The sequence below is a fragment of the Cyrtonyx montezumae genome, unplaced genomic scaffold, assembly GCF_038088225.1.
Source record: "Cyrtonyx montezumae isolate F1298 unplaced genomic scaffold, pur_monq_1.0 scaffold_16, whole genome shotgun sequence".
NCBI classification, from domain to species: Eukaryota; Metazoa; Chordata; class Aves; order Galliformes; family Odontophoridae; genus Cyrtonyx; species Cyrtonyx montezumae.
The window spans coordinates 13,432,865-13,457,760 of record NW_027071892.1 but is presented as its reverse complement, the minus strand read 5'-3'; the positions used below and the strand labels follow the sequence as shown (position 1 = coordinate 13,457,760).

The 24,896-nt window shown below is 44.0% G+C and overlaps 2 protein-coding genes across 4 annotated transcripts in view; both read left to right on the top strand.

Annotated features, from left to right (window-relative positions):
* Positions 1-14,359, top strand: part of SUN1 (Sad1 and UNC84 domain containing 1) — a 29,060-nt gene extending 14,701 nt beyond the window's left edge. Inside the window, exons 8-24 of the mRNA XM_065732934.1 lie at positions 3,228-3,350; positions 4,321-4,404; positions 4,718-4,828; positions 6,198-6,296; positions 6,961-7,054; positions 7,156-7,214; positions 7,721-7,866; positions 8,007-8,231; positions 8,688-8,774; positions 9,149-9,192; positions 9,973-10,108; positions 10,956-11,210; positions 11,685-11,769; positions 12,104-12,219; positions 12,690-12,857; positions 13,345-13,434; positions 13,874-14,359. Coding sequence (XP_065589006.1) covers positions 3,228-3,350; positions 4,321-4,404; positions 4,718-4,828; positions 6,198-6,296; positions 6,961-7,054; positions 7,156-7,214; positions 7,721-7,866; positions 8,007-8,231; positions 8,688-8,774; positions 9,149-9,192; positions 9,973-10,108; positions 10,956-11,210; positions 11,685-11,769; positions 12,104-12,219; positions 12,690-12,857; positions 13,345-13,434; positions 13,874-13,987 — 2,036 coding nt within the window. The 3' untranslated portion in view covers positions 13,988-14,359. The remainder of the gene's footprint in view (positions 1-3,227; positions 3,351-4,320; positions 4,405-4,717; positions 4,829-6,197; positions 6,297-6,960; positions 7,055-7,155; positions 7,215-7,720; positions 7,867-8,006; positions 8,232-8,687; positions 8,775-9,148; positions 9,193-9,972; positions 10,109-10,955; positions 11,211-11,684; positions 11,770-12,103; positions 12,220-12,689; positions 12,858-13,344; positions 13,435-13,873) is intronic.
* Positions 14,360-15,837: 1,478 nt separating this feature from the next.
* GET4 (guided entry of tail-anchored proteins factor 4) lies at positions 15,838-23,394 on the top strand. Of its 3 annotated transcripts, none has more exons than XM_065732883.1 (9): positions 15,838-16,011; positions 18,846-18,924; positions 19,293-19,374; positions 20,180-20,329; positions 21,181-21,274; positions 22,258-22,398; positions 22,486-22,561; positions 22,938-23,010; positions 23,133-23,394. In XM_065732883.1, the coding sequence occupies exons 1-9, from the start codon at positions 15,857-15,859 to the stop codon at positions 23,219-23,221; spliced, it is 939 nt and encodes a 312-aa protein (XP_065588955.1). In that variant the 5' UTR covers positions 15,838-15,856; the 3' UTR covers positions 23,222-23,394. The 3 variants fall into 3 exon arrangements, with proteins under 3 accessions (XP_065588955.1, XP_065588954.1, XP_065588957.1); XM_065732882.1 differs by having other exon boundaries at positions 21,136-21,274; XM_065732885.1 differs by lacking the exon at positions 15,838-16,011 and adding an exon at positions 17,753-17,841 and having other exon boundaries at positions 21,136-21,274.
* The last annotated feature ends 1,502 nt before the right edge of the window (positions 23,395-24,896 follow it).

Genomic DNA, 24,896 nt, shown 5'->3' with positions numbered 1-24,896 from the left:
AGTTCCCCGGGTCTTCCTTACGGCCTTTCTTGAAGATGGGAGTCACATCGGCAAGCCTCCAATCTTGTGGGACCTCTCCAGATAACCAGGAATGCTGATAGATGGCAGAAAGTGGCTTGGCAATCACCTCTGCCAGCTCCCTCAGCACCCTTGGGTGGATCCCATCTGGCCCCATGGACTTGTGGCAGTATGGAGGAGAAGATCTCTGACCGTCTCTGGTTGGATCACAGGGGGTGCATTATGCGCCCCATCCCGGACTTCCAGGTCAGGGCAAGTACCCTGTGGACAACTGTTCTGTCTATTAAAGACAGATGTGAAGAAGGCATTGAGAACCTCAGCCTTTTCCTTATCATCTGTGGTTACATTCCCTGCCTCATTGAGTAAAGGGGAGAAATTTTCCTTAGTTTTTCTCTTGCTGTTAATATATTTGTAAAAGGGTTTCCTGTTCTCCTTTACAGCAGTAGCCAGTCTAAGTTCAAGCTGGGCTTTAGCATTTCTAACTTTCTGCCTGCAAATCTTGGCCAGTTCTCTGTAGTCACCCCAAGTAGCCTGTCCCATCTTCCAGAGGAGATAGACTCTCTTTTTCTCTCGGAGTCTCAACAAAAGTTCCTCGTTCATCCACACTGGTCTTTTTCTCCTCCGGCTCGACTTACAGGACTCTGGGACAGCCTGCTCCTGTGCCTTTAAGATTTCCATCTTGAGGAGCATCCAGGCTTCTTGGACCCCTTTACCCCTCAGGAGCAAGTCCCAAGGGACCCTTGCAATGGGACCCTTGCAACAAGACCGTTGAGTAAACTGCCCTGTGGTCAAAAAACCCAGTGTCTGTCTCTACACCAACCTCTCAGCCAATTATTCATCACCTGTGTTTTCCTCGCCCATTCTGTGTCCTTCACTGCCCCAGAAGGTATGGAAGCAAACACCACTTGTGCTCCCACCCCTTGAACTAATCACCTAATTCTCTGAAATCTCTTTTCATAGTTTGCAGACTTCTCTGAGATATTTCATTGCAGTCTGCCTGAACTACGAGTAACAGGTAGTAGTCAGTGGGGTATATCAAATCCGGGAGTCTTCTAGCAATGTCCCTGATCCGAGCCCTAGGGAGACAGCACACTTCCCTGCGGTTTGGGTCTGGTCTGCAAATGGGGCCCTCAGTTCCCTTTAGAAGGGAGCCACCCACTACGATCACCTTCCTTTCTTTCTTAGTAGTAGCAGTCTCAATGCACGGAGTTGACTGCCTTGCCATTGGTGACCTCCTGCGGGAATCTTCCTGCACTTCACCCCTTATCACCTCTTCAACTTCCAATGCTGCAAATCTATTGCTTAGGGGTATCTGGGGACACTGGTGAGGCAGAGGGGGAGATTGCCCACGGTACCGAGCAGGGACTCTCTGCCAGCCCTCCCTATCCCTCAGATATTCCCCTTCTGCCCTACGGGGACAGGTCAGGGAGTCCACCACCAACTGCGGGGGATCTCCCCGGTGCCTTTCTCTCTGGCGCTCTAGGGAGCTGCTCCACCAGTCATCTCCTGCTCACAGTCCCTGATGGCCCTCAGTCTCTCAACCTCCTCTTTCAGTTCAGCCACCATGCTAAGCAGATCTTCCACCTGCTCACACCTCGCACAGGAGAACTGCTTAGCACCCTCATCCAGCAGCAGCAGGCTCTGGCACTCCTTGCAACCAGAGACCTGTGTAGCCACGCTTCTAGGCAGACCTTCTGTCTGGGCTGCCACAGCCTTTTTAAGGCAAGCCCTCTGTCTAGTAGAGACCATGGCACAAAAAAGAATAAAAACAAATAAATAAAAAATAGTTTATAGTAATATATAGATAGATATGAATTGTAATATATAGATAGATATGAATTGTAATAACTTATATATTTTAAAATTATTATTATTATTTATTTTTATATATATTAAAAAACACAAAAACAAACAGTGGGTAGTGACACTTCGCTGCCCTCCCTGAGCCCTATTCAGCTGAGGGGTGAGGGCGCTGAAACCCTGGCAACGCCTACGCCTCGTTAACGCCTCGTTAACCTCTAGCCGTAGGGACTGGCCGCTCTCACTCGGTTCCCGAGAGACAGGAACCTCCCGAAAACCCGCCCTGTCCCTCAATCAGCCACTGCAGCTCCGGCTGTGCCGGTTTCAAAGCAGTTGATCACGAGGACTGAGTGATACTTCCGGGTTCTGACCGTTAAAGCCCCCGCCGTTGCCCTGGCAACGCCTAAGCCACCGCAGGAGAGAGCTGCCGGGATCAACCTCCGTCCTCTGTGGAGTTGGCCTTGTGTCTTGGCTGTGTCTGCCTGCCTCTTGCGTAGCACCGTGAATTTCTTGATGGTTGGTAGTCCTCAATGATCGCTACTCAGGTGTTTCCTTAGTGGCCTGAAATTAAAAAAGTAGAACCACTTTTAGGACACTGTAGATGTGTTGTTCTTGAATGATGTATATTTTCAGTCAGCTATAAATCTGTTTTGGACCTCATGGTGCAATTTCAAATACTTGAGGCAAGTTTTTCTTTTTGTCAGTTGTATAGCACAGGTAGGAATTCTGTTGTCTTGACATAATGAGCTACTTAGTGACACTGTAAGAAAGCTTTTCAGTGTTCTAGAGTTTGTATTCACCAAGGAGAATCTTAAAAATGAACTCATCTTCATGTGTTCTTCTGGACTTTAATCCAGGTGTCAGGGTTAAATGAGATGGGATGGAGGAGCCTGAGATCATGTCAGGCTTCTGGAGTGTTGCTGTTCCTAAGAAACTGCTGCTTTGAAGGAGGAAGTGTCTCTTCAGCACTTGAGACAGGCCATTGCAGTAACTTTCTTCTTCCACTGTAAAGGGGAGGAGAAGATGAAGTGTTCTCTCCTTTTCAAATCAGAATAGTTTGGAGTTGTGACCTCACAACATTAGTATCAGTATCAGAAAACCTTAGTTATGTAAGCAAGGATTTCATTGCTATCCGTTGGAGCTCTTTATTCTCACTAAGAAGCATTCTTGCCTTCAAGACAGATACCATTGCATTTTCTACAGGTTGTGTAGTTAATGCAGAATCATTTGCTTGTAATATCAAATGCATCTAGACTTCCCAAATCACGCTTACTGATCTTTCATACTCCTGACTAAACTGAAGCTTTTGATGCTTTGTTCTCACTTTCCTGCAAGCTAATGGTCACTAGCAAGTAGAGGTGCACCTTTACGTAGGTGAATAATCTGTGTTCACACTTCTTTTTCAATAGGAGGCACCTATTTCTACATGAGTAAGATTCTGCGATTGGTCAGACATACTGCAGCATCTCTTGCATCACTATTAGTGCAACTATTTCAAATGGTTTTGCTGAAGCAGAGTTATGAATCTAAAGGTACCTTTTCAGTTGTGTTTCTCGATTTCCACGCAAAACCAGTGTGTTTTTTTCTTTTTTTTTCTTGCAGACTTCTATGGCACTGTGGTGTTTATCTGTAGTCCTGGCTGGCTCCTGTTTTTTCTATCTTTTTACTTTTTTATTAACTCTCTCACTTGTGCTACACTTCTCATATTTTTCCTCTGTTTTTGAAATATCTGGATCCAGGTATGTGAGAAGCATCTATGCTGTAGTTAAGGCTCATGTACCAATTTCTTTATTTTTACTGGAAAATGGTAGAAGTTGATTTTTCAAAACTGTTCTGTGTCATAGTGTGAAGTCTGAACTTCTTTCTGTCAGCATTAGGGTGCCTTCTTACCCTTTGTTTCACTGCGTGCTCAGATCTTCATTATATCTGTCTTGCAAAGCTAAAAGCACAGTCATTGCTCCACACACCTTCTTTTCCTTGAAAAAGTTCAATTTCTCTTTGTTTTTTCTTCTATCTCTTATGCTCTGAGTGAAATCTAATGCTGTAAGCAGAAAGTAATTGATTTTTGTGATTGTATGAAACTTTTTTTTGATGTTCAGTCTGGTCCTTTCTGCCTTAGTGCTTTCTAACTTGTAAGTGCTCTCTTCTCAGTTGCTCAACGTTTCTGTTGGAAATGACAAAAAAATGTGGCTCATCTGACAGGCTGATGGGGATAGGGATTCAGGATATAATGAGTTGTGACATAGTTTAAAAAAATCCTAACTTTGCTGTCTAAAAAAAAAAACCTAACATTTTTTGTTAAAACAAAATGCCCCTTCTTCTTTAAATAAGAGAAAAAGTAGGTTTACACAAGGTAGGCTTCTTCCAAGATCATTTTTCAGGTTTCCTCCAGGTAACCTGGCTTCTAATAGTGATCCAAGTGAGTTTATTTGAAACCCAGTGGTAGGAAAGCCTTTGAGGTTGAGAATTACTTTCTGTTTATCCTTTCTGGATATGTTGCAGCTCACTCAGATTACTGTGGAAGCATGAATATAAAGGAGTTTTACAGAGAGGATAGCCATCTTGGTGTAAATGAGGAATCAATGTGTAAGTATAACCATTTATGTGCTTCTAGCCTCGGGCTGTACATTACATTGTTGCTGTAATAGCAGTTTGTGCTTGGTGCCCCTATGGAAGCTTCACAGTAAATGCTGATTTCCTAGTTTAAATAGAAAGTAGAAAAGTGGTTACCTGGCATTCTGTACTGTTGCCCCAGACAAGTTTTAGTCAGTTGGAACTTGCTTGATGTGTTTTGGCTTTGTAACTGTTAATGTGAAGTAGACTTGTTCAAATTGTCTTGTAACGTTCTTGATATGATCCTGGCTTTGTCCCATTAATCATCTGTTACCACAATCAACAGGTGATGACTGTAAGGGGAAGAAACAACTTGAAATACACACCACAGAGCACATGCAATCCTCCAGGGCTAAAAGGGTAGCAAGGACCATTTCGCACATCTTTTCTTATGCAGGTTGACTTGGACCTTTTTTATTTTGCTTTTATTTTGCATCTCTCTGTTAATCATTCATATTGTTTTGTCACTTTTATCTTTATCCATCAAGTAGACTAAAATGTAGAGTGTTTAGGAAATTAATTTACCTAACATCTTTTTTCACTTTGACTTATTGTGCTGATACTGGCATTTGTACAGGGTCAGTAGTCTGCTTCCCTAGTTAAAGCAAAGTGTGATGAAGGCATGCACCTTGTGTTTTAGAAAGATAAGTCAGATTGGTAGCTTAATGTGCATTGGGGAAGTCTGTACTCTCAATAGGGTGGAAAGTTGCCTGTAAATAAAAGCAAAGTACAAGGTATTGATATGCAGATTATTTAAACGAAGGGTTTTTAACTTTTTATTTTTGTTCTAGTGCTAGTCAATTTTTACAGGAATCTTATATAGTAATAGAACCTTCCCTGTGAGATGAGCGTTCCCTAGCTTGCATGGCAGAGGCATCAGGAGTCTGTTGAATGCTCTTTGTTCAGCAGAGGAAAATGATTTGAGACACTTCATGCACCTAAATGCTTTGCAAAACATTGGGTTGGTATATCTATAGTCCCTCAGATTAACCCAGACCTAGCTGCTAATCTAAAAGTGTAGGATTACTTTCTGAGTTCGTATTACCTAGTTAGTTCTGTAGAACAACCAGTGCTAGTCTTAGATTCAGTAACTGTTGGCTTCAGCGGGGCTTTAGTTACTGCATTTTGTCATAGCATGCTGCATTTGACTTGTGCTTTCAAAGACTCAAAATTGACGTGCTGAAGATGATCAAGAGTATTCCATTTAACAAAAATATATTGCATCTTGCATTCAGTAGTGAATGCTTTCTATTTATCAGTGCATCTTAGCTATCATTATTTTTTTCTCTAGAATTACAAACTTTAATTATTCCCTCTTTCTTAATGTGACTCTAGATAATAAACTTGATGCAAAATTTACAACAAGATGCTTATAAAGTGATGTGCTTAAAGTGGATTTTAGTGGAATTAACTTTTTTGCACTTGGCATGTTTATCTAAATGCCATGCTACAAAATGTGAACTTTGGCTGTGGTGAAGAAAGAAGTGCTTCTCTAACTACACAGAGGTCATTGTCTGTTGTATCTATTACTATACAAGAGAATTTTGTGTCTAAGTTTTCTTGGCTTTGCTTAGATTCATATTTATTGGTGGTTTGCTTTGCTTTAAAATGCTGAAAGAAAAGCCAAGTCTGTAGATTATTGAAAGGTATGGTTTAATACTGTGCAGAACACAGTGGTCGGGGGATGGGGTCTCTGGTGCTGCATGCATTGGGAAGAGCCTTAAGTTTATTTATCTGTTGCCACATAGTTATTTGTTGTGATCTAGGTTACTTTATGCTTCACATGTTGCGAGCAGTGGGAGCGACTGGATGGCTTGTGTCTCAGAAGGTGTTGTCTCTACTTTGGCTGGCCCTTCTTTCCCCAGGTTACTATCCTAATTTCTGTGTTTATGTCTGTGTGTACTGCCTGTTTCTTCTTGACAGAGTAGGAGGTTTGAGGTAGGTGGCTTACGCTAATTCTGCTGTGCTTATGCTGTAGCTTTCATAACTTGAGTACGTCAGCTGCTCTGCTTTATTGACTGAAATACACTGCGTGAGGGAGCATACTTCTGTTCACAGACATAGTTGGAGAGTAACTAGTCTGCTTCTTGAGTTGACTGAGTATGTTAATAGCCCAGATAAAGAGTGTCAAGAAGAACAGGGTGTGTTTGGTTTGATATTCTCTTCCTGTCATGACGTTCCTGTCTCCAAACCCATTCTGCTAATCTTTGCATTTCTTGAAACTTGCTGAGGTCTTCTGTGTGTGATAACTTGGACTCAGTGTTTCTCAGTGAATTTTCAGCAAGATAGCACTGTTGGAACCACTGAACACTTTTATCTCTTTGCATGGCTGTTATTTTTGTTGAGTAGCTGAGGTTATAATGCTGTCATATTGTGATATACTTTTAGATGTTAATAATCTGTGTGTGCTGCCTGTGTTCGTGCATTTCTCTGCTCTGCAAAGTACTCTAGGTCACAGTTGCACATGCCTCTGCTTGGTTTCCTTGACCATGTGATGTGCTGAGTAATGTCATCTCTTTTCTCTTCTAGGGAGAGTGGCTTCTGGCATCTTCAGGTTGCTTATAACTGGCTGGAATCAGCTTCTTACCCTGATGTCTTTGCTCAAGGTGTTTATTCTTAGAAAGTATGTATCAACTACTAATGCTCTTGTAGTAAATTCTGTTCCTATTTATCGTATGAAATATGATAATGTTGTTTCTTGCAAACTTTCTTCTCTTTCTCTAGATGCCTTCCAAAGGTTTCCAAGCTATTGCTGTTTCTCATCCCACTGTTGTTTCTACTAGGTACGTGTATTGTGCAGGTATCATACCAGTCAGTGCATGCTTACTGCTGCTTTACCTAAATAGTACTTCTAGTTGGACTGTGGGTTCACAGAGAAGATGCAGAACCTAAAAAGGCCAAGTTTTGGTTTGTGAACAGTTTGTGAATGCTTTTACAAAGTATTGGTGAGTCAGAGGGCTCTTGTTTCACGAAAGGAACAACTTTGATTTAATTTCATAGAGCTTTTTAGGCATAGCAAGTAATTATAAAAACAGTGAAGTCTTTATTCCCCTTCATAGGAGCAGGATTGAGCTCATGAGTAGGCTTTTGATTGTCAGTCTGCATAAAAGCTGATTGCTTTTGGTTGCTGTCAATCTCTGTGAAACAGTTTTGAAACTGGCTCATGGAGATAACTCTTACTCAGGCTGGAATTGTGTCTACTGTTTGGCAAAACATGGGTCATCATTGTCCTTAAGTAGACAGTTCGTGGATTGAACTCCCTTTTTGCTTCTGTTTCTGCTCACTGAAGGTTTATGGTTCTGGAGCTCTGACCACTTCATTGCACTGCTGCCTCTGTCGAACCAGACAAGAGTTGATAAAGTACAGAGCACAAATGACTGTGTGTATGTTCCTGATCCACAACCTGATTCTTTTCATTCTGTACAGCCTCCAAAGGTAAGGGAGAACAGTCTAGGCATTAACTTCTCTTAGGACCTCTCAAGTCCCCTGTCCTTCAGTATTTTGCAATAACCACTTGACATCCAAGAGTAATGAAAATATTTATGTACTAAAAGTATTTATGTACTCTACCTTAGGATACCATAAATATGTTCGATTCTGATCGTATAAGTGAGCTGGAGAAGCAGATGGCCTTCGTGTCTGACATGTACCATCACCACGATGCAGAATATAGCAAAGTGATACTTCTACTGCATAATCTTCAAGATCAGGTTGCCCAGATGGGTGAAAGAAATGAAATATTGAAGCTAATAAAAAACACGGTGGATCAGCATCTTAAAGATAAGAGGCTGGAGGAAAAGGTAAAGATAAGTCAGTTACTGACCATTTCTGAGACTGATCTAAGTACTGTTGTGCTAATGCTGTTTATTAGTGATATGGCTTAGGATTCTTTCTGGTGTGGAATTAATTATGCAGTATAGGACAGAAAGTACTCAGTGGTGCTCTTATTCCTTGGTGATTGCTACAAGGAGTTATTTCTGGATAGGTGATCTGTGGTAGGGTCTTACACTGCTGAAAATACGACTGTTGGGAATGTTAGTGATAAAGGGAGCTTTATGGTAACCTTCCCTGTGTATAACTGCTGCTGAATCAAAGCTTTCTGCTTTTAGTACATGCTTCATAATTTCTCACACTGCCTGCACAAGTCATTTAAGCACTCGAGGTTGTGATCAGAGAATAAATGAAATCCTGCTTTAGCAAATCTCAGTTACGCTGTTTGTACTCAAAGTACTCTGCTTTTTTTTCCTGTTTTTAAGACTGACTTCCTGGCTTTACATCAAGAACACAACACACGCATCATTGCATTGGAAGATCTTCTTAGAAAGCTCTCAGCTGAATATAAGGTATTGAAAGTTAGCTTTACTAACTGGATATAATAACGATGTTCTGATGAAATAGGCAGCAAACTATTTATTTTCTTCTATTCCAAAACCTAGTTTACTTTAGCTTTTAACGTTTGTTTCGGTTTCACTGCTAGTGTTCTTTCTCTTCTCCATTCTTGGCAGTGTTTTCAGTTAGGTTACACATTATTCACTTGTCCAGGAAGGTGGGTGCTATTTGGGATAAAATCTTACTGTACAGAGGGACAAATATAAATAAAGTGGGAATGCAGCCTTCTACAGGTGATGCTAGAATGTCTCACTTTTTCACGTGACGTTTATTTGCTTTCTGTCACTTGCATTATGTTGCTAAACTAAACTTCTGTTTTTGTTTTTAGGACATTCAGAAGGAACTTGAAGTAGTGAAAGCAAAAACAGTGAGGTATGAGCATTTAGCTTCAGAGCTGAAGAAAAAGAATGGCAGTGGACAATCGTTTCTAGGAGTATAGCTACCAGTTATTAGTTGTTGACAGGAATCTTGTGCTTTTGCAGACACAAGATTTCTTCCTTAGACTGCTTAGTGTACAATAGTTGCTTTTGATGCACCTTATTTTGATTATCAACTGTAGCTGACAAACCAAAACCACAGATGAAATCTATACTACTGTCTACAAACAGTGTAGTATCAGGAAAAAAACCCTACAGAATTCCACGGAAGAACAAATGCTGATTTTGTGAATTGCTTTTATGTTTAGTTGAAATAGCTTTGGAATGCTGGCTAATACTTCTTCCTGTAGTACACAGTAAATGCTGATGTGTGGTAACTGTGTAACCTGCTGCTTACAGACTCAAACGATAACTTCACAGGCAGGTGTTAAGTAAGGTAACTTGAAACTTGCTCTAATCAGTGGTCAGCTCAAGCAAATCAAGCTTGGCTGGTCTGTCAGATCAGAAATGTCTATTTGAGTTACTCAGGTGCCAGTGCAATGGTGTTCTGAAAGATATTGCTTCTGTATATGTTCAGGACTTGAAATATTTTGGTTATAATATCTTCATCCTAAGTATGTCTTACAAGGAACTGCAAGCTTGTGATGTCTGTCTCAATGCATAACTGAACTAGAAGAGCACTTTGTACTGGACAAATATATTCTGATGCCTTTAGAATTCGATGGAGTGATTGAAACTAATTGTTTCCTCATTGTTGACTCTTCATTTTCATCAGAAATAGCGACGAACATAATCAACTCTTATCCAGAGTTAAAAAGCTGGAACTGGAGTTGTCTCAGGTGAAGTCAGAACAATTAACAGGAGACAGTGTGAAGACGAGTTGTGAGAAAATAGATGTCATTCATGAAAAAGTAAGTTCTCGTAACCGTCCCAGTAAAGCTTCAGAAATACTAGATTTTGTTTGCAAACTTGTTTTTGAAAGGCACTGCAGAAGTGATATAGGAGCACTAATCATTTTAAAAAGCAGTAGTGCTCTATGGAGTGGTACTATGATCTTTTTTTTTTCCCCTTAGTGGGTAGCACCTTACTAGATGACACTGTATGTTTTTCACAACGGCAGGTACATTTGCATTTGAGATAATGCTGTATCAGTGGTGTGTACTGTACTTTGCTGTTATAGCTGGCATATCTTACCTACTCATGCAAATACAGAAATGGATCTCATGTAGAAGCAGTAGCTAGGTTTGTCATCTGAACCTCATTTTAAAAAATCATGCTTTAGTTTTGCTAATCTGTGATGTTCAATTTGAATGTAGTCAATAAAATGCAACAGTCTAAGTTGGTATTTTAGTCCAGGTTGATATTTGAATGTCATCACAAGATACTCTAGCTATGTGTATGAAATCAAAGTATGCCATAGGTGAGTTGTCACTTAAGTGATATGCTTGCTTCAGTCCCTTCTTTGAACTGCTGCAGTCAGCTCTTTTATTCTGAAACATCAGTCAGACTCTCTCCTATAAATCCCTGAGCAGGATTTTGTTAGCTGCTCATCAAATCAATGAAGAATCCTGTTCATCTACGTCTTGTGTGTCCTTGCTTGGTCTGTTATTCTAGTGTAAGTCACTGTAATTAAAACGTGTGAAAGCTAGGTTTCTCTGTAGTAGTGGAAGGATATATTGACCTTTTTGTATGTGCCTGTTAGATGGTCTGTATAAACCATTAAGACTAATCATTTCTATTATAATTGTTGGTGAATAGGTAGATGCCCAGGTTAAAGAATCTGTCAAGATGATGATTTTTGGTGATCAACACACAGACTTTCCTGAATCGCTTCTCCAATGGCTTACATCCAATTTTGTGACCAGAAGTGATCTGCAAGCTTTGCTGCAGGATCTGGAGTTGCAAATTCTCAAGAATATTACTCTACAGATGGCTGTGACAAACGGAAGTATAACATCTGAAGTAGTAACAAATGCTGTGAATAACGCAGGGATTTCTGGAATCACAGAAGCAGTGAGTCAGCTGAAGTGATAAGTTCAGATAAAATTGTTCTTTACGTATGTTTAGTGGAACACGACTGTATAAATGTTAATGATTTTAAGAGGTGCCTAAAAGATTAATTGGAATGGGCCCAACTGCAGAAAATTGAGCATAATGTTGCAGCAGTTATGTTGTCTACTTTGATTGTACTTTTCCCCCAAAAAGTATGCTATCTTGAGAACAGAATTTCCAAATGATGTGAGTAGATGGGGGGAGGGTAGAATATTCCATTTATGAAGGAAGCATCAGACAAGATGTAGGATGAATTTGTTCTCAGCCCTTCAGCCACGTATTAAAAAACAAACTTTACATTGACTGAGGCTTTCAAAGACTCATGATAGAATACAGCATCTCAAAAGGATGTTTGCCACTTGATAAGTGACTATATCAGATTTATCACTTCATGTTATCTCCCTCTTTCCATTCTCCTCTTGTGTCCATCTGCAGCAAGCACGGATCATTGTAAACAATGCCCTGAAGCTGTACTCTCAAGACAAGACTGGTATGGTGGATTTCGCCTTAGAATCTGGAGGTAAGTAGAGGAAATAGTATTGCACTTCTAATAAAGATCTTCTAAATATGTAACTGGGTAGCTGAGAATGACAGACCTGTATGTATGAAGTGTACACATCCCTGCACTTACTATGGGAAATGTACACTCTTTTGTCTTCTGAAATAAAAAAAATGTTTAACATTTACCCAAAATAACATTGTGTTTGATAGAAGCACAGTGTTGGAGAACTAGAAAATTATTAGAGATGAACAATACCTTTAATATTTTGTTGTTTTTTTTTAAGGGGGGGAAATCTAAAAAGCCTTCGGGAAGGAATAATTACTTTTGCTAACCTGATTTTTATCTTTTTAAGGTGGCAGCGTTTTGAGTACTCGCTGTTCTGAGACCTATGAGACAAAAACAGCTTTAATTAGCCTCTTTGGAATTCCTTTGTGGTACTTCTCGCAGTCTCCCCGAGTGGTTATTCAGGTAATTGAAGGTTAAGTAAACAAATTCAGCAGTGTTATTTTGTGTTGAGTGTCCTGGGTTGCTTTCTGGATGTTGAGTGGGTTTTTCTGTTTTTTTTTTTCTGTGATAGACACCTCTGGGGTGTAGAGAGCAGGGTACTGTGAACTTTGTTCTGGGAGTGTGATTATTCTTGAAGTTCCTTGGCAATTAAAGCTGTGTGGCCCGTATCTTCTGTTGTATAGTCCAGTTAACGCAAAGAATCATTTCATCTTTGACCTTAGGAGACAGAACTAGACTTGAGTAGGAGCAGAGTTACTGTGTATTTTCCTGGTTACTGACTAACTTGTTCTACTGCTTGTTAGTGCTTTGAGAATAGCTCTAATAATTCAGAATTCATTTAAAAAAAAAAGCAAAAAATGTTTGTGGTTTTATATATATTTTGTCCTGTTCTTTCCACACCCTTCTGTCTACTTGCCCTGAAATGTGGTCAGCCGGACGTGTATCCAGGGAACTGCTGGGCTTTCAAGGGATCGGAGGGATATCTTGTAGTTAGACTTTCCATGAAGATCTATCCAACTGCCTTCTCATTGGAACACATACCAAAAACACTTTCACCATCAGGAAATATCACCAGTGCTCCTAGGAAGTTTTCAGTATATGTAAGTCTCTCTTAAATTTGTTTGTGTTTGTAAGGATAAGGAATGTTTGTTGTATATCTCGAAAATTAGTGAGGAAGAACAGCTAAGAAGAGAAACTGGTGTTCTGACAGCAGTGAAGGAAACTGCTTATATTCTTGGTGTAAGATATATCAAGATATTCTTGATATATTCTTCAAGATCTAGAAATAAGTGCTAGAACTAGTTGGGGGATTTGAAGGGAGGTAACAGTTCTAATGTTTGTCATGAGTGCTTCATATTTTACAGAGTGACAGCAGTCAATTTGACTGAAAGCATACAAACGTAGCACAGTACTTCACAATACTATAATGTACAGCCACACCTGAGCAAGCAGGGAGTTGCACAGGAAACATTCTGATCCCTGTGTGGTAGATTTCTGGATGCTACTTGTTGTTCCTCAGTTATGTAGATAAGCTTCTACAGTTTCTAGATTTAAAGGAAACTGAAGTCTTTATCTTGTTGTTAACAGGGCCTAGATGATGAATATCAAGAAGAAGGCACATTTCTAGGACAGTATGTGTATGACCAAGAAGGAGAGCCACTGCAGATGTTTACAGTGGTAAGTCTGGATGATGGGATTTAAGTGCTGGGAAAGACTCATTCTTTATGGCAGCATCCAATGACTCATGAAGTAAAGGGCTGCATTCTCTGCCAGGCAATGTAAAAACATTTGTAGGAAGTATTTGTTTATCTGCACCAAAACCCATCATCTGAGTAGGTAAGAGGGAAATGACTCTGCCATCTGGACACAGCAGATGTGAAGATAAGAAACTTAGGAAGAATCAGCTTCACTCTTATTCTGCTCTCATAACAAGCAAGGAGCAAACAAACTAGGAAAGTTCAGCTCCAAGTGCTAAAAAGTTCCATAATTAGCTGTAATTTAATTACTGCTGAGAGTTAGTTGCAGAAAGCTAGTTTGGTTCACAGTGCAACTTGGTTGTGCTGGTTTATTCTGGAAAGCTAACTGTAGTTTGTGTGTTTGCTTTTTCTTTCTCCAGGAGAAAAGTGAGCACGCATTCCAGATAGTGGAACTGAGAATTCTTTCTAACTGGGGACATGCAGAGTACACGTGTCTGTATCGGTTCAGAGTGCATGGGAAACCTGCAGAATAAGCACAGACACTGCAGCTTGGGTCGCTTTGTTGTACATTTTGTTTCCAATTTGTATATACCTGAAAGCCTAGAACACTGGAATCCATAAAGGATGAGGATACAAGATGTGCTACAGAGCTACCAATCCTCTGAGAAAGGCAGAAGACTGTCAGCAGATCTGTAAATAAATGACATTCACTTGCTCTAATGCTCAGCTTGTAATTGCCAGTTTGCTTTATATTTCTGTGTTCATGCTGAGAGAAATAATGCATGCCAACTACTCTGGTTCATAAAGCCCAGTTAGCATTCAGGTGATACCTATTTTATTACAAATGAATGTATGTGGTTTTTTGGTTTTTTGTTTTTTTAATAAACCACACTTTCTGCACCTAGGATATATATATTTTTTTTTTTTTAATTCAGGACTCAACTGCATATTTCTGTTAGCTTAGCACTGCAAGCCAAATATTGGAATGGAGTTTCAGCAGACTGTGGCTACAGATGTCCTTCAGGTGACTTTGGTTTGACCTGCTGGGGGATCCTCAAGGGCTTCTTCAATAAATGTTGACTACAATAAATACTGACGTCAGGGAAAGTTTTAACTACCAAAACTAACTTAAACACCAGCGACTGAGAATGCTTTACTGTAACTTGTGGCCGTGAGTTGCTTTAAAATTCAGGGATAACTTCAAGTTATTTTAAGGGTTTTTTACTGCAGCAACTTGATCAGCTTGTTTAATTGCTGTATATGAATGTTTACTGAGCAGTTTAACAGTCTTTTCAGCTCCCGTCACATCAAGGCTGATTTGGAAATTGACCCCTAGAGAAGAACTATCTCAGCTTCTCAAAAAATATCCCTTTGGGACAACAATTCCTTACGATGGTTTGTGGTATTAGTCAGTAAATGTTGTGCTGCAGTAATGCAGTGTAGGTAATGAGATCTGTGCTGTGTGGGCATGCAGTGGATCAGCCCCTGAAAGCTGTCAGCTGCGGGACAGTGCTGAGGCTGCTCCAGGGCCCCCTTTGGCATCACTACTTGTCACGATCCTTTTTGGACAAGACTGTGGCCGTGCAGTGGTGCACGGGCTTTTTATCTTGCTGTTACATTGTGTTTTAGAGTTACCTGGGAACTGTTAACACGTGGAGCTGCTGAGGGGTTTCTGAATGGAGTTACATGTGTTGCACAACAGTCCTCGAATGTTTAAAAGTCTCTGCATGAAGAACTCTGCCCTTGAGACGGAGCCCATGGCCTATGCAGAGGATTATCCGTGTACAGGTGTTGTCATATGTTACATATTTAAAATTAGAACTATCCTGTATAAATTGAAATGGGGTTAGTTGGGGGGGGTGTATTTTGAATAACACTAACTTATTTTTAAAGAAGCAAGATAGGACTTTGTGCAATGTATTTTTGTAAATGCTTTTCAAATTGTCTGTTCTTTGCTGCCTCCAAACTGACAAGATGCTATTGAGATGTTTAAATAAAAAGAGTTTTAATTTTTTTGGAAGTGCATGTAATATTTGGAACAACAATAAAGGGTTTTTTCTTTTTTTTTAATTTTATTTATTTTTTTGTTCTTTTTATTATCTTCGCTGTTTGGGTTCATTTTTAACGATTTAAAGCCCCCTCCTCCGTGTGCCAGCAGGGCGATGCCGTAGGGTTCAAGGCGCTGCTCCAGGCGTTCCCGGCCGCAGCTCCGCCCCTAAGCCCCGCCCCCGGTACCACGTGACTCCGCGCAGCAGCTCTCCTGACCCTCGCGGGCCGCCGTAGCGCCGGGCGGAAGCCGGGCACTGAGGCGCGACGGCGCTCCGGGGCTGCGCGCGTCTGTGCCCGCCTCCTCCCGCCCGCCCTCCCTTCCCCCTTCCCCCCCCCCGCGCTCCTCCGCGTCGATGGCGGCGGCGATTATGGCGGCGGAGCAGGAAGCGGCCAAGGGCGGCGGCAGGAACCGCGGCGGCGTGCAGCGCGTGGAGGGCAAACTGCGCGCCAGCGTCGAGAAGGGCGACTACTACGAGGCGCACCAGATGTACCGGACGCTGTTCTTCAGGTACGGCCCGGCCCGGCCAGCCGCCCGCCCCTCCCCCGCGCGGCCTTCCAGAGCCTTCCCACGCACTGCGCCCCGCCGCCGCCCGCCGCGCCCACGCCTGCTGCCTATTGGCCGTCGCTCTTGTCCGTCTGCGCTTCTCGTTCTCTCATTGGGTCGCGCGGGGGCGGGGCGGGGCGGGCGCGCGCATGGCAGGCTGCGGGCGGCACGGAGCCCGGGCCCGGCCTGTGTGCCGCGGCGCTCCCGCGGGGCTCGGCTGTCGCTTCCCTCGTTCCCCGCCGCCGCTTTCGTGGCTCCGCGGCTTTCCGGCGTGCCCGGGGCCGCTGCTTGCTGGGCTGAGGAGGCGGATTGCGCCCGCTCCCCTGCTCCGGCGGTAGGACCCCCGGCGGTGTTCCTCGCACGTCGCCCTTGTGGGCCTCCCCTGACTCTTCGTCAGAGATACCCGAGCCTCGCATTGCCATTGCCCAGCTCTGTGCAGGCCAGGCCTTCCCTGACATAGAGGCCCTCCCCACCTCCGTCCTGCAGAGCCTGCAGCCGTCCAGCTCAGCACTCCGGGCTCCTGAGACATCCCACTACTGCTCACCGGAGTCCGGGATATCCTGGCCCCGAGGCTGGACTAAAAGTTCTGCTTCCTCGTGCGTGTTTCCCATGCTCTGTGCATTTCTGCCTTGGCACTGAGGCTGGGCCCCTCTGGAAGCTGGCTGCTGCTCCTCACGTGCCCTCCCCCTGAGCGCTGTCCCTGGGCAGCCCCCATTCCCCTTCCCCAGCTGACTGAGCTGATAGGTGAAGATGCTCTTCCTTTCTTGTGCATGTGGCGGTGATTAAGTAGAGGAGACTTGAATGCTCAGTCAGATATACTACTGCGACCTCTTGCATTTTTTTTCACTGTTCACAGCCATGGCAACTTGCTGTTGTCACCCTCTTTCTCTGGGTACCCCTTGCAGAGGCTTCGTTGATTGGCCCTGGCTTTGTTCGCTCGTGGTTGTGTCAGGATTGGGATGTTGCCCTCAGCGGCCTCGAGGCTCCATTGTGCCATCTGTCCCCAGAGCTGAATGGGATCAGCACATGGGTACCCTCAGCACACAGCAGCCAGGGGTGTGGGGTGCTGCATGCTCAGCGCTGCGGAGCCACGGGCACAACGTGCTCGGTGCACTCTTCCCATTGCTGCCCTTCCTGCTCCATACTGAGCACCATCACACAGCAGTGGTGTTCCTCTGTAGACCTCTGTTGGGATCAGTGAGGGTTACGTCAAAGTTTTAGGACTTAAACTATATCTGAGGATAAATGTAAATCTGAGATGTGTGTCGCCCATTTTATCGGAAGGATTACGTGAGGTGGTGGCTGCAGTGGTGGAAGATGACTTTGTTCAGCAGTTGTTTCTCATCTTGTCTTTTAAATGCGTTAGCTCACATGCTTTGCTTAAGCCTTACTGTATTAATTTGGAGTGAAAGTTCCTGCCTTTTCCCTTTTAAATGCAAGAGAAAGAAGGTGCCCAATTAAAGGGAATGGTGATATTAGCGTGGCTAAGAAGGGGATTTCCTTCCAGGCAAAAAAGAATGAAACAGAGAAGGTTTGTTTGGAAAATCACTGAGACCAGGAAGGAGTCCCAGACAGTCAGACAAGACTGTGTGCTGTAAAATGTATGTAAATGTAAACAGATTTCCAGAGAGACATCAGCACGGAGTGGGGTGTTCTCAGCTGCAGAATTGTAATGGGGATGCACAGCGTTGATTCGCTTTGATCAAAACCAGCCTGTAAGTGCTAGTCCATTCCATCATGAGTGCTAGTCAGACCTGAAATCCTGACTCAGAGCTTCAGCAGTCAGAAGCCAAAGTATGCTGGGGGTTGGAGGAGGGTGGGGAGGAAGGATTATCACAGAGCTGTGTCGTGCAGTGCAGTGCAGTGCTTGTCCCTCGCTGTGCTCCACGTGGCAGGACGAAGGTGCTCCTCTGTCCGGGCTGAGCTGCAGTACCTGGGCAGTGCTGGCTGCAGGTGGGCTGGGCAGAGCCCGGTGCTGTGTGTGCTCTAGCAGTTGAATCAAAGGTTCAGTGTTACTGCCTCAATGTGTGTCTGACTTCTGTTTTCCTGACGCTTGTAGTCTGCTATGGATCATCTGTCCCAGATTTCAGCTCTGAAAGTGTTTCTGTTGGTTCTAAGTGCCATTTAGATTCACAGAGTGAATACTTCCATTATTTTTTTTAATATAAGATCTTTCAAAAACCAGTTCTTAAAACGTGTTTTATGTTGTAAAGCATTTGTCATTAGTGCCACCTGTAGCCATTCCCAGAGTAGGAGTGTTCTGGAAATGGTTCTGTGGGTCCACGAGAGCTTTGGAGCCAGGAGCCTGGAGGCACAGGTGGGCATGAGGCCAGCTGCAAAAGGCTGCAGGTGCTGAGCTGCTCAGCTCATGCACGAGGTGTTTACTGTGGCTCTGAGCTGCTGAAAGCACTTAACTCCAAGAAAGCCCTACTATCCTTAACTGCTCTCGTAGTTAGTGCTGCGTTTCTAATCTGAAGGTGTGACAGCCCAAGAGCTGTCATTGCCCACTGCGCTGTGTAGGAGATAGCTGTCCTTGTGGTCACTGTTGGGAACCTGTTCTGTCCTCTGTTTCTTGGTTTACCCCTAAATGAGGAAGGGAGGAGCTGCAGCAGCTGTATGGTGGGGTGTGGCAGACCCTGCAGGCTGCTCTAAGTCCTGGAGACCTGCTTGGCTTCAGTGTGGATGGCTGATGCCCCCTCACTGGCAGTGGAATCAAATAATTTAATCCTTTCAATTAATTGATGCATGTGCAACTTGCTTTGCAGTAACATTTATTAAGATTTTGCTGTTGCTTCCAGGTATATGTCACAAGGAAAATATGTGGAAGCGAGGGAGTTAATGTTCTCAGGGGCTCTGCTGTTCTTCAGTCATAACCAGGTATGTTATATGTGTGGTGTTGGGGGTGTAGTGAATTCCCAGTGGCAAGTTTCGGGGCAGTTGCTTCATGATCTATTGCTTTATCTCTTTGTGGAGTTCCTCTCCACAAGATGGTTTCAAACTGGAATTGTGAATGTCCAAATGTGACCTTAACCACATCTGTTTTGCTTTCCTGGATGCCTCTCCTTGTCATCACGTCTGTAAATGTGTGTAAGATGGGATTGAAATTTCCTGTTGTTCCTTACCTGTAACTGCTGCTAAGAGCACTGACGTGCCTCTGACAGAGTTCTGCATAAGAAGTGAAATCTTTCACGATGTTTCCTTTGAGTCACTGCTGTTCTTCACTATGGTATGTGTCTGTTTTGTAGCAAAACAGTGCTGCTGACCTGTCCATGTTGGTTTTGGAGTCTTTGGAGAAGTCGGATGCGAAAGTAACAGATGACCTTTTAGGTATGGTGACCTTTGCCCGTGGGTTGATGGTGTTGGGGTGTTCTCACTTCTCAGTGAGCGTTAAGTCCTGGAACCTGAAATCATTGCTGTTTGTCATCCCACGTGGCTGGGGGGTGGAAATGAGCTGGAGGAGAATGGGTTCCTGATAACTGACAGTGCTGCGAGCAAAGGGATGTGCTTTGAATTAACGTGCCATCTTGTGGCATCCTCCCTTCTTCACTGCAGGAGGGATGCACTGTCTGCACAGTGACTTGCAGCTCTGAGGCTTTGCTGGGTGGCACTGTCTGTTGAAGCAGCAGTGTGGTGCACACAGTGCTTGTCAATCAGCTGCTCGCTTACTTCTCCTGTTCAGATTTCGTGAGCAGGCAGTTCAGGGAGACCCTGAGAGCTGCCTTGCCAGGCTGCAGTGTGGGTGGGGGCAGGAGGCACAGGGGGCTGGCAGAGCCCTTCCTTGTTGCCTCAGGTGGGCTCTAACGTTCTGTATCCCACCGGTGACTTCTGGTGGTCCTCTTCAGACCTACAGGCTTGTGCACAGGTGAGCACTCCTGTGGCCAAAAGCCTTCCCCCTGCTCCACGTCCCCTCCACAGGGCTGCTTGAAGCTCTGGGATTCCCTGTCCCAAACCATGACAGGATTGGTGTGATGTGTCTGGTGTATTTGCTGCAGTTCAAAGTCACTGTTTTCAAGATACCTTAAAAAGACTGAGAACAGAGCTTGTCTTATTAAGGGTTGTACCTTAAAGGAGCACTAGAAGCAGCTTCCTGTTTCTTTTAACATTATGTATTTGTGAATGTTATTCCTTGTAGAAAACTTGGCTAAATTGTTTAGTTTAATGGATCCAAATTCTCCTGAAAGAGTGGCTTTCGTATCCAGAGCACTGAAGTGGTCTAGCGGGGGATCAGGAAAACTTGGCCATCCAAAATTGCACCAGTTACTAGCCATTACCCTGTGGAAAGGTAAGAAAAATCAACTGGCTTTCCTGTGTCTTATTTTGAAAATATAGAAGAGATCTATTTTGGAAATAGCCTAGAAGAGCTGAGATGGAAATGATTTCTTCTGTTGTCTGATGCTTGCAATAATTTCAGGTTTTTGGCACTAATAACAACAGCAAAAGGCCCTTAACTCTGTATCCATGCAAACCCCAAAACACAGCTGCTCTAAAGCTCTTTGGGAGAAGGGAGGGATGATCCTTTAGGCACTGGGGTGGTTTGGCTAAGAGTCATTAGCAGGAAACTTGCTGGGGAGCAGGGCTGTTCTGTTGGCTGTTCTGTTCTTTTGAAGACCAGAGTGTGTATGTTTTGTTTAGCAGCCAGTAGCTGTTGAGAGTCATCAGAAATGATTTTTGAACCAAGCTTTTAAATTCCAAAAATCAGCAGGTTTCCAGTTACCGTGGTCACCGTGGTGCTTTTGCGTGGTGCTTGGCTTCGAGCTCTAACAAAACATTTTAATTTCTTGCACCATTTTTTTCTGCATAATTGCTGTTCTGTTCAGCACATGAAGGCAGTTTTGACTTTGATAGCAAGAGTAGGCTATGCTAAAAATAGGGAATGCCTTTCTGTGCACATAGAAGGTGCTGGGTGCTGTTGGGCTTCATCAACCATCTGTAATTTACAGGGGGAAAAAGTCCACCTCCTTTTTGCTACTTGTCCTGCTTATATACCATGTGCAGCTCTTTCTGTCCATACAAGCCTAGCAAATGTGTTTTTATGTTCAGCTGTGATGAACTGATTTCTTAAATGCCATTTTCTTTTTCCTTTTATAGAGCAAAACTATAGTGAATCTCGGTATCACTTCTTGCACTCCACAGATGGTGAAGGCTGTGCAAACATGCTTGTGGAATACTCCTCATCCAGAGGCTATCGCAGTGAGGTGGACATGTTTGTAGCACAGGCAGTCCTACAGTAGGTGTTAAATTGTTCTTTAAACTGTTCTGCTGTGTGTGAGGCCGATTTTAATCTAATCCTGATAACTGAATGTCCTTTCAAAGCTATCTGTGGAATTGACCAGAGGTTCCAAAACCCAGTGTGTGTGGTAGCAATAGAAACCCACCTCAAAACTGGTGTGGAGTGGGGAAAAAAATGTGTGAAGGTCAAAACCTGAAACTGTATTAATTGCTTGAAGAGTTATTGTAATCTGTTTGACCCTCAGAGCACGAGTCTTAGTTTTTGCTAGCACTACTTTGTGCCTGGTTAGTTGGGAATTACTGAGATGTGCTTACCAAGCCTGGGACTTAATGGGCTCTGTGTTTACGTGTAGCACAGACTTGCTCTCCATCTCATTGTCCTAAGAGATTATTAACGTTGGGTCACCCTGGTTTACGAGCAGCACAGGCCAATGGTTTCTCAGAACTGCTGTTGGCTCTCATTTCCTTGAAGCATTTATTTCAGAGGACGTGGGAGTGCAAGCTTGTGTGTGAATTTGCAGAGCTCACGTACAATTGAGGCTGACAAAGCCAATTTTCCTGAGTTTAATCAGAGGATGGCTCCTTCAGACAGGGAAAGCAGCTCAGGGGGAGGCTGAGCAGGAGGTGCAGACAGCCTGGGCAGCAGGCGAGGGCGAGGCCATCTCTTGGCAGCCTCCAGCTGTCATGTTGGATGTGTCCTGCTTTCCCTGGTTGGTTGCTGGAGATTGAAGTGACGGCGAGCAGTAGAAAATCCCCTATATAGGTCCACTGTATGTAGGACTCTGAACAATGCTGTGAGTATTTGTGTCTGTGAGCATCAGTTACAAGAAAGGGATTCTTTTTTCAGCATTTAGACAGAGGCACTTCGTACATCCTTTATTGTCTTACAAAGTGATCTCGGGCACCATACCAAATCCTCTCCTGTAGCAGTTTATACTCTTCTCTGTTTTTTAACTTCACCTGTTCTGTTTCCTTTTGCAGATTTCTCTGCTTAAAAAATAAGACCAGCGCCTCCGTTGTTTTTACAACGTATACACAGAAACATCCTTCAATAGAAAAGGGTCCACCCTTTGTGCAACCACTGCTAAACTTCATCTGGTTTCTGTTATTGGCTGTTGATGGGTACGGTGTGATTTTTCTCACTCTGGACTTACTTAGTTTCCTTTTCAGTTGCTTCTGAGATTACATTTTTGGTTGTTTCCTTTCTAGGGGAAAACTAACAGTATTTACAGTATTGTGTGAACAGTATCAACCTTCCCTGAAAAGAGATCCCATGTATAATGAGGTGAGTTTCTGGGAACTGCAGCAGGCTGTAACCCATGGGACGAGTTAAATAATGGCTGATGGTTCAGTGTGTGCAAACCACGTGGGTCACACTGCATGCAGTATGGCTGAACCAGCCCCTGGGTGCTGCTTTAAGGACCCTCCAGACAGTGGGTAGCTTTTATTTGGAAGAATGTGTGTTATTAGTGGGAATGGAAAGCAATAAATCTTATCAGGCATGGCATTTCAGTTTCTCTTGGTGCCGTGTTGGGAAGTGGGATGTGGAGCACAGCTTGTGGGTAGGAGTCAGCGGTCTCACTTCGTGCTGTGACTGCTGCCCGTGGTTTTTCCACCTGTAACGTGGGGCTGACGTTGTTCTCCTTGCTGTGTCATTGCAGTACCTAGATAGAATAGGACAGCTTTTCTTTGGCGTCCCACCCAAGCAGACATCATCCTATGGAGGATTACTAGGTAAGGTTTGTGCCAGCAGTTCTGCTGACTGAAATCAACCCCACCAGGATGGGGGGGAGAGCTCTTGAGAGGAGAACACGGAGGTGGTAAGTGAAGCGTGGCTGTCGTGTACTTGGTTCTAGGAAATCTTTTAAACAGTCTGATGGGAACTGGAGATGATGATGACACAGAAGATGGGCAGGAAGACAGCAGTCCTATTGAACTCGACTGAACCTTTGTGCCGTGGGGCGCCACGTTCAGCTGCTGATTCGATGACTCCAAAGACAGTTTTGGAATTTGAATCCTGCAGTTGTTTCTTGGCGCCTAAAAGGGCTCCTCCAGTCTTTTAGAAATGGTTGCTGAAATGTTTATAATGTCCGGTCTATATTATTTATGTAAACAAAAGGAAGAAACCAACAAAAAGTAGCCAAAAGAACCCACGGGAGTGAGTGTTAGCAGCTTCCTGCTGCCTTGGCTGCTGACTCTGATTAAACTATATTCTGCTACGGTTTCTGATGCAGTATTCCCTTTTGCACAATAACTCAATAAAGAATAAATCTGGGTCTGCTCCACGACCTACCCCCTACCATCTTTGTTCCAAGAAAGCCTCCCTGCCCTCTGCAAGGAGCATCCTGAAGGCAGGGTGAGTCACAGAGGGCTGAGGCTGCTGCCAGAAGTCCCACGAGGAGCCTGGCAGTGCACAGGAGCAGCACTCAGTGCCTATTGTGAGCTGCTCCAGCTGAGCCCACGCCCGTGTTGAGCTGATACTCTCTGAAAAGCACAAGATTGAACTGCTCTCGAGTAAAAGCCGGGCAGTGGGACGTAGGCAGTGGGCTCCACGTGGATCTCTCTTGCCCAGGTTTAAAAATTTGGCTTCTGAAACACCTCGTGTGGCTCCTGGCTCTGCTCCTCTGTGAGCCCACATCCCTGGCAGTGAATTGCCACAGGCAGCTCCCCACAAAGAACAGGGATACTGCGGAGCGTCCGCTTCTTTATGACGTATTTATTTTTCTCGGGTGAGGGATTCATTTAACATTTGGTGTAAAAAAGAATAAATCAAGAAATAATGGTGTAAGTTCGGGGCCAGCAGTGGCACAGCACTGCCACAGCTCTGCACTGAACAGAGCGGGGAAACGCTTTATTTTTTCACGATGAAAACACGAAGGCTTTGATCGATCAACAGCAATCATGCATGGGGGAGGGAGGGGACTGACTGCAGACAGGAGAAGAAGGCGACGAAAGGCAGATTTTGTGTGAATTAATTGTGAAGTCTCCAATAAACACTTTATACTGGGAGCTCTCTGAGAGTCTGCGGGGAGGATTCATTACCAGGGGCAGAACCTATACCCACCATACAAAGTCTTTTTTCCACCCAATACTTCGTAATTCCTAACTGTTACTGTACAGGTCCTAATTTTGCACACACACACACACACACAGGCACAGTGCTGCTGCCATCTGACACACAGCACAGGCACAGCACACGAGGAAGGTGTGCTTCCACCATCACCTGTGCCTGCAGAGCCAGCACACAGCAGCACCCGTCCGACATCAGCGTTTATTGGTGCGAATGACGTAGTACCATTACCAGTGACATTACAGACAGACACAGCCCACGAGAGGGGTCTGCTTACAAACACCACCAGGAGGGACTGTGCCCCAACCCTCCCCCCCCCTACCCCCCCCCAGCAGCTACAGTGCTCAACACAGCGCCGAAATGTCACTTCAAGCAGCTTTTTGTATTCTTGGCAGGGGAAAAAAAAATCATCATCGTTAAAATATTAAAAAAAAATAAGAGAATTATTGGAAAACAAAGTGCACCAACCCGTCTGCAGAGGCACACATGGGCAGCAGGGATGCAGGTGGGCACAGCCCAGCCTGCTGCTCAGCCCTGGCCCCACAGCAGC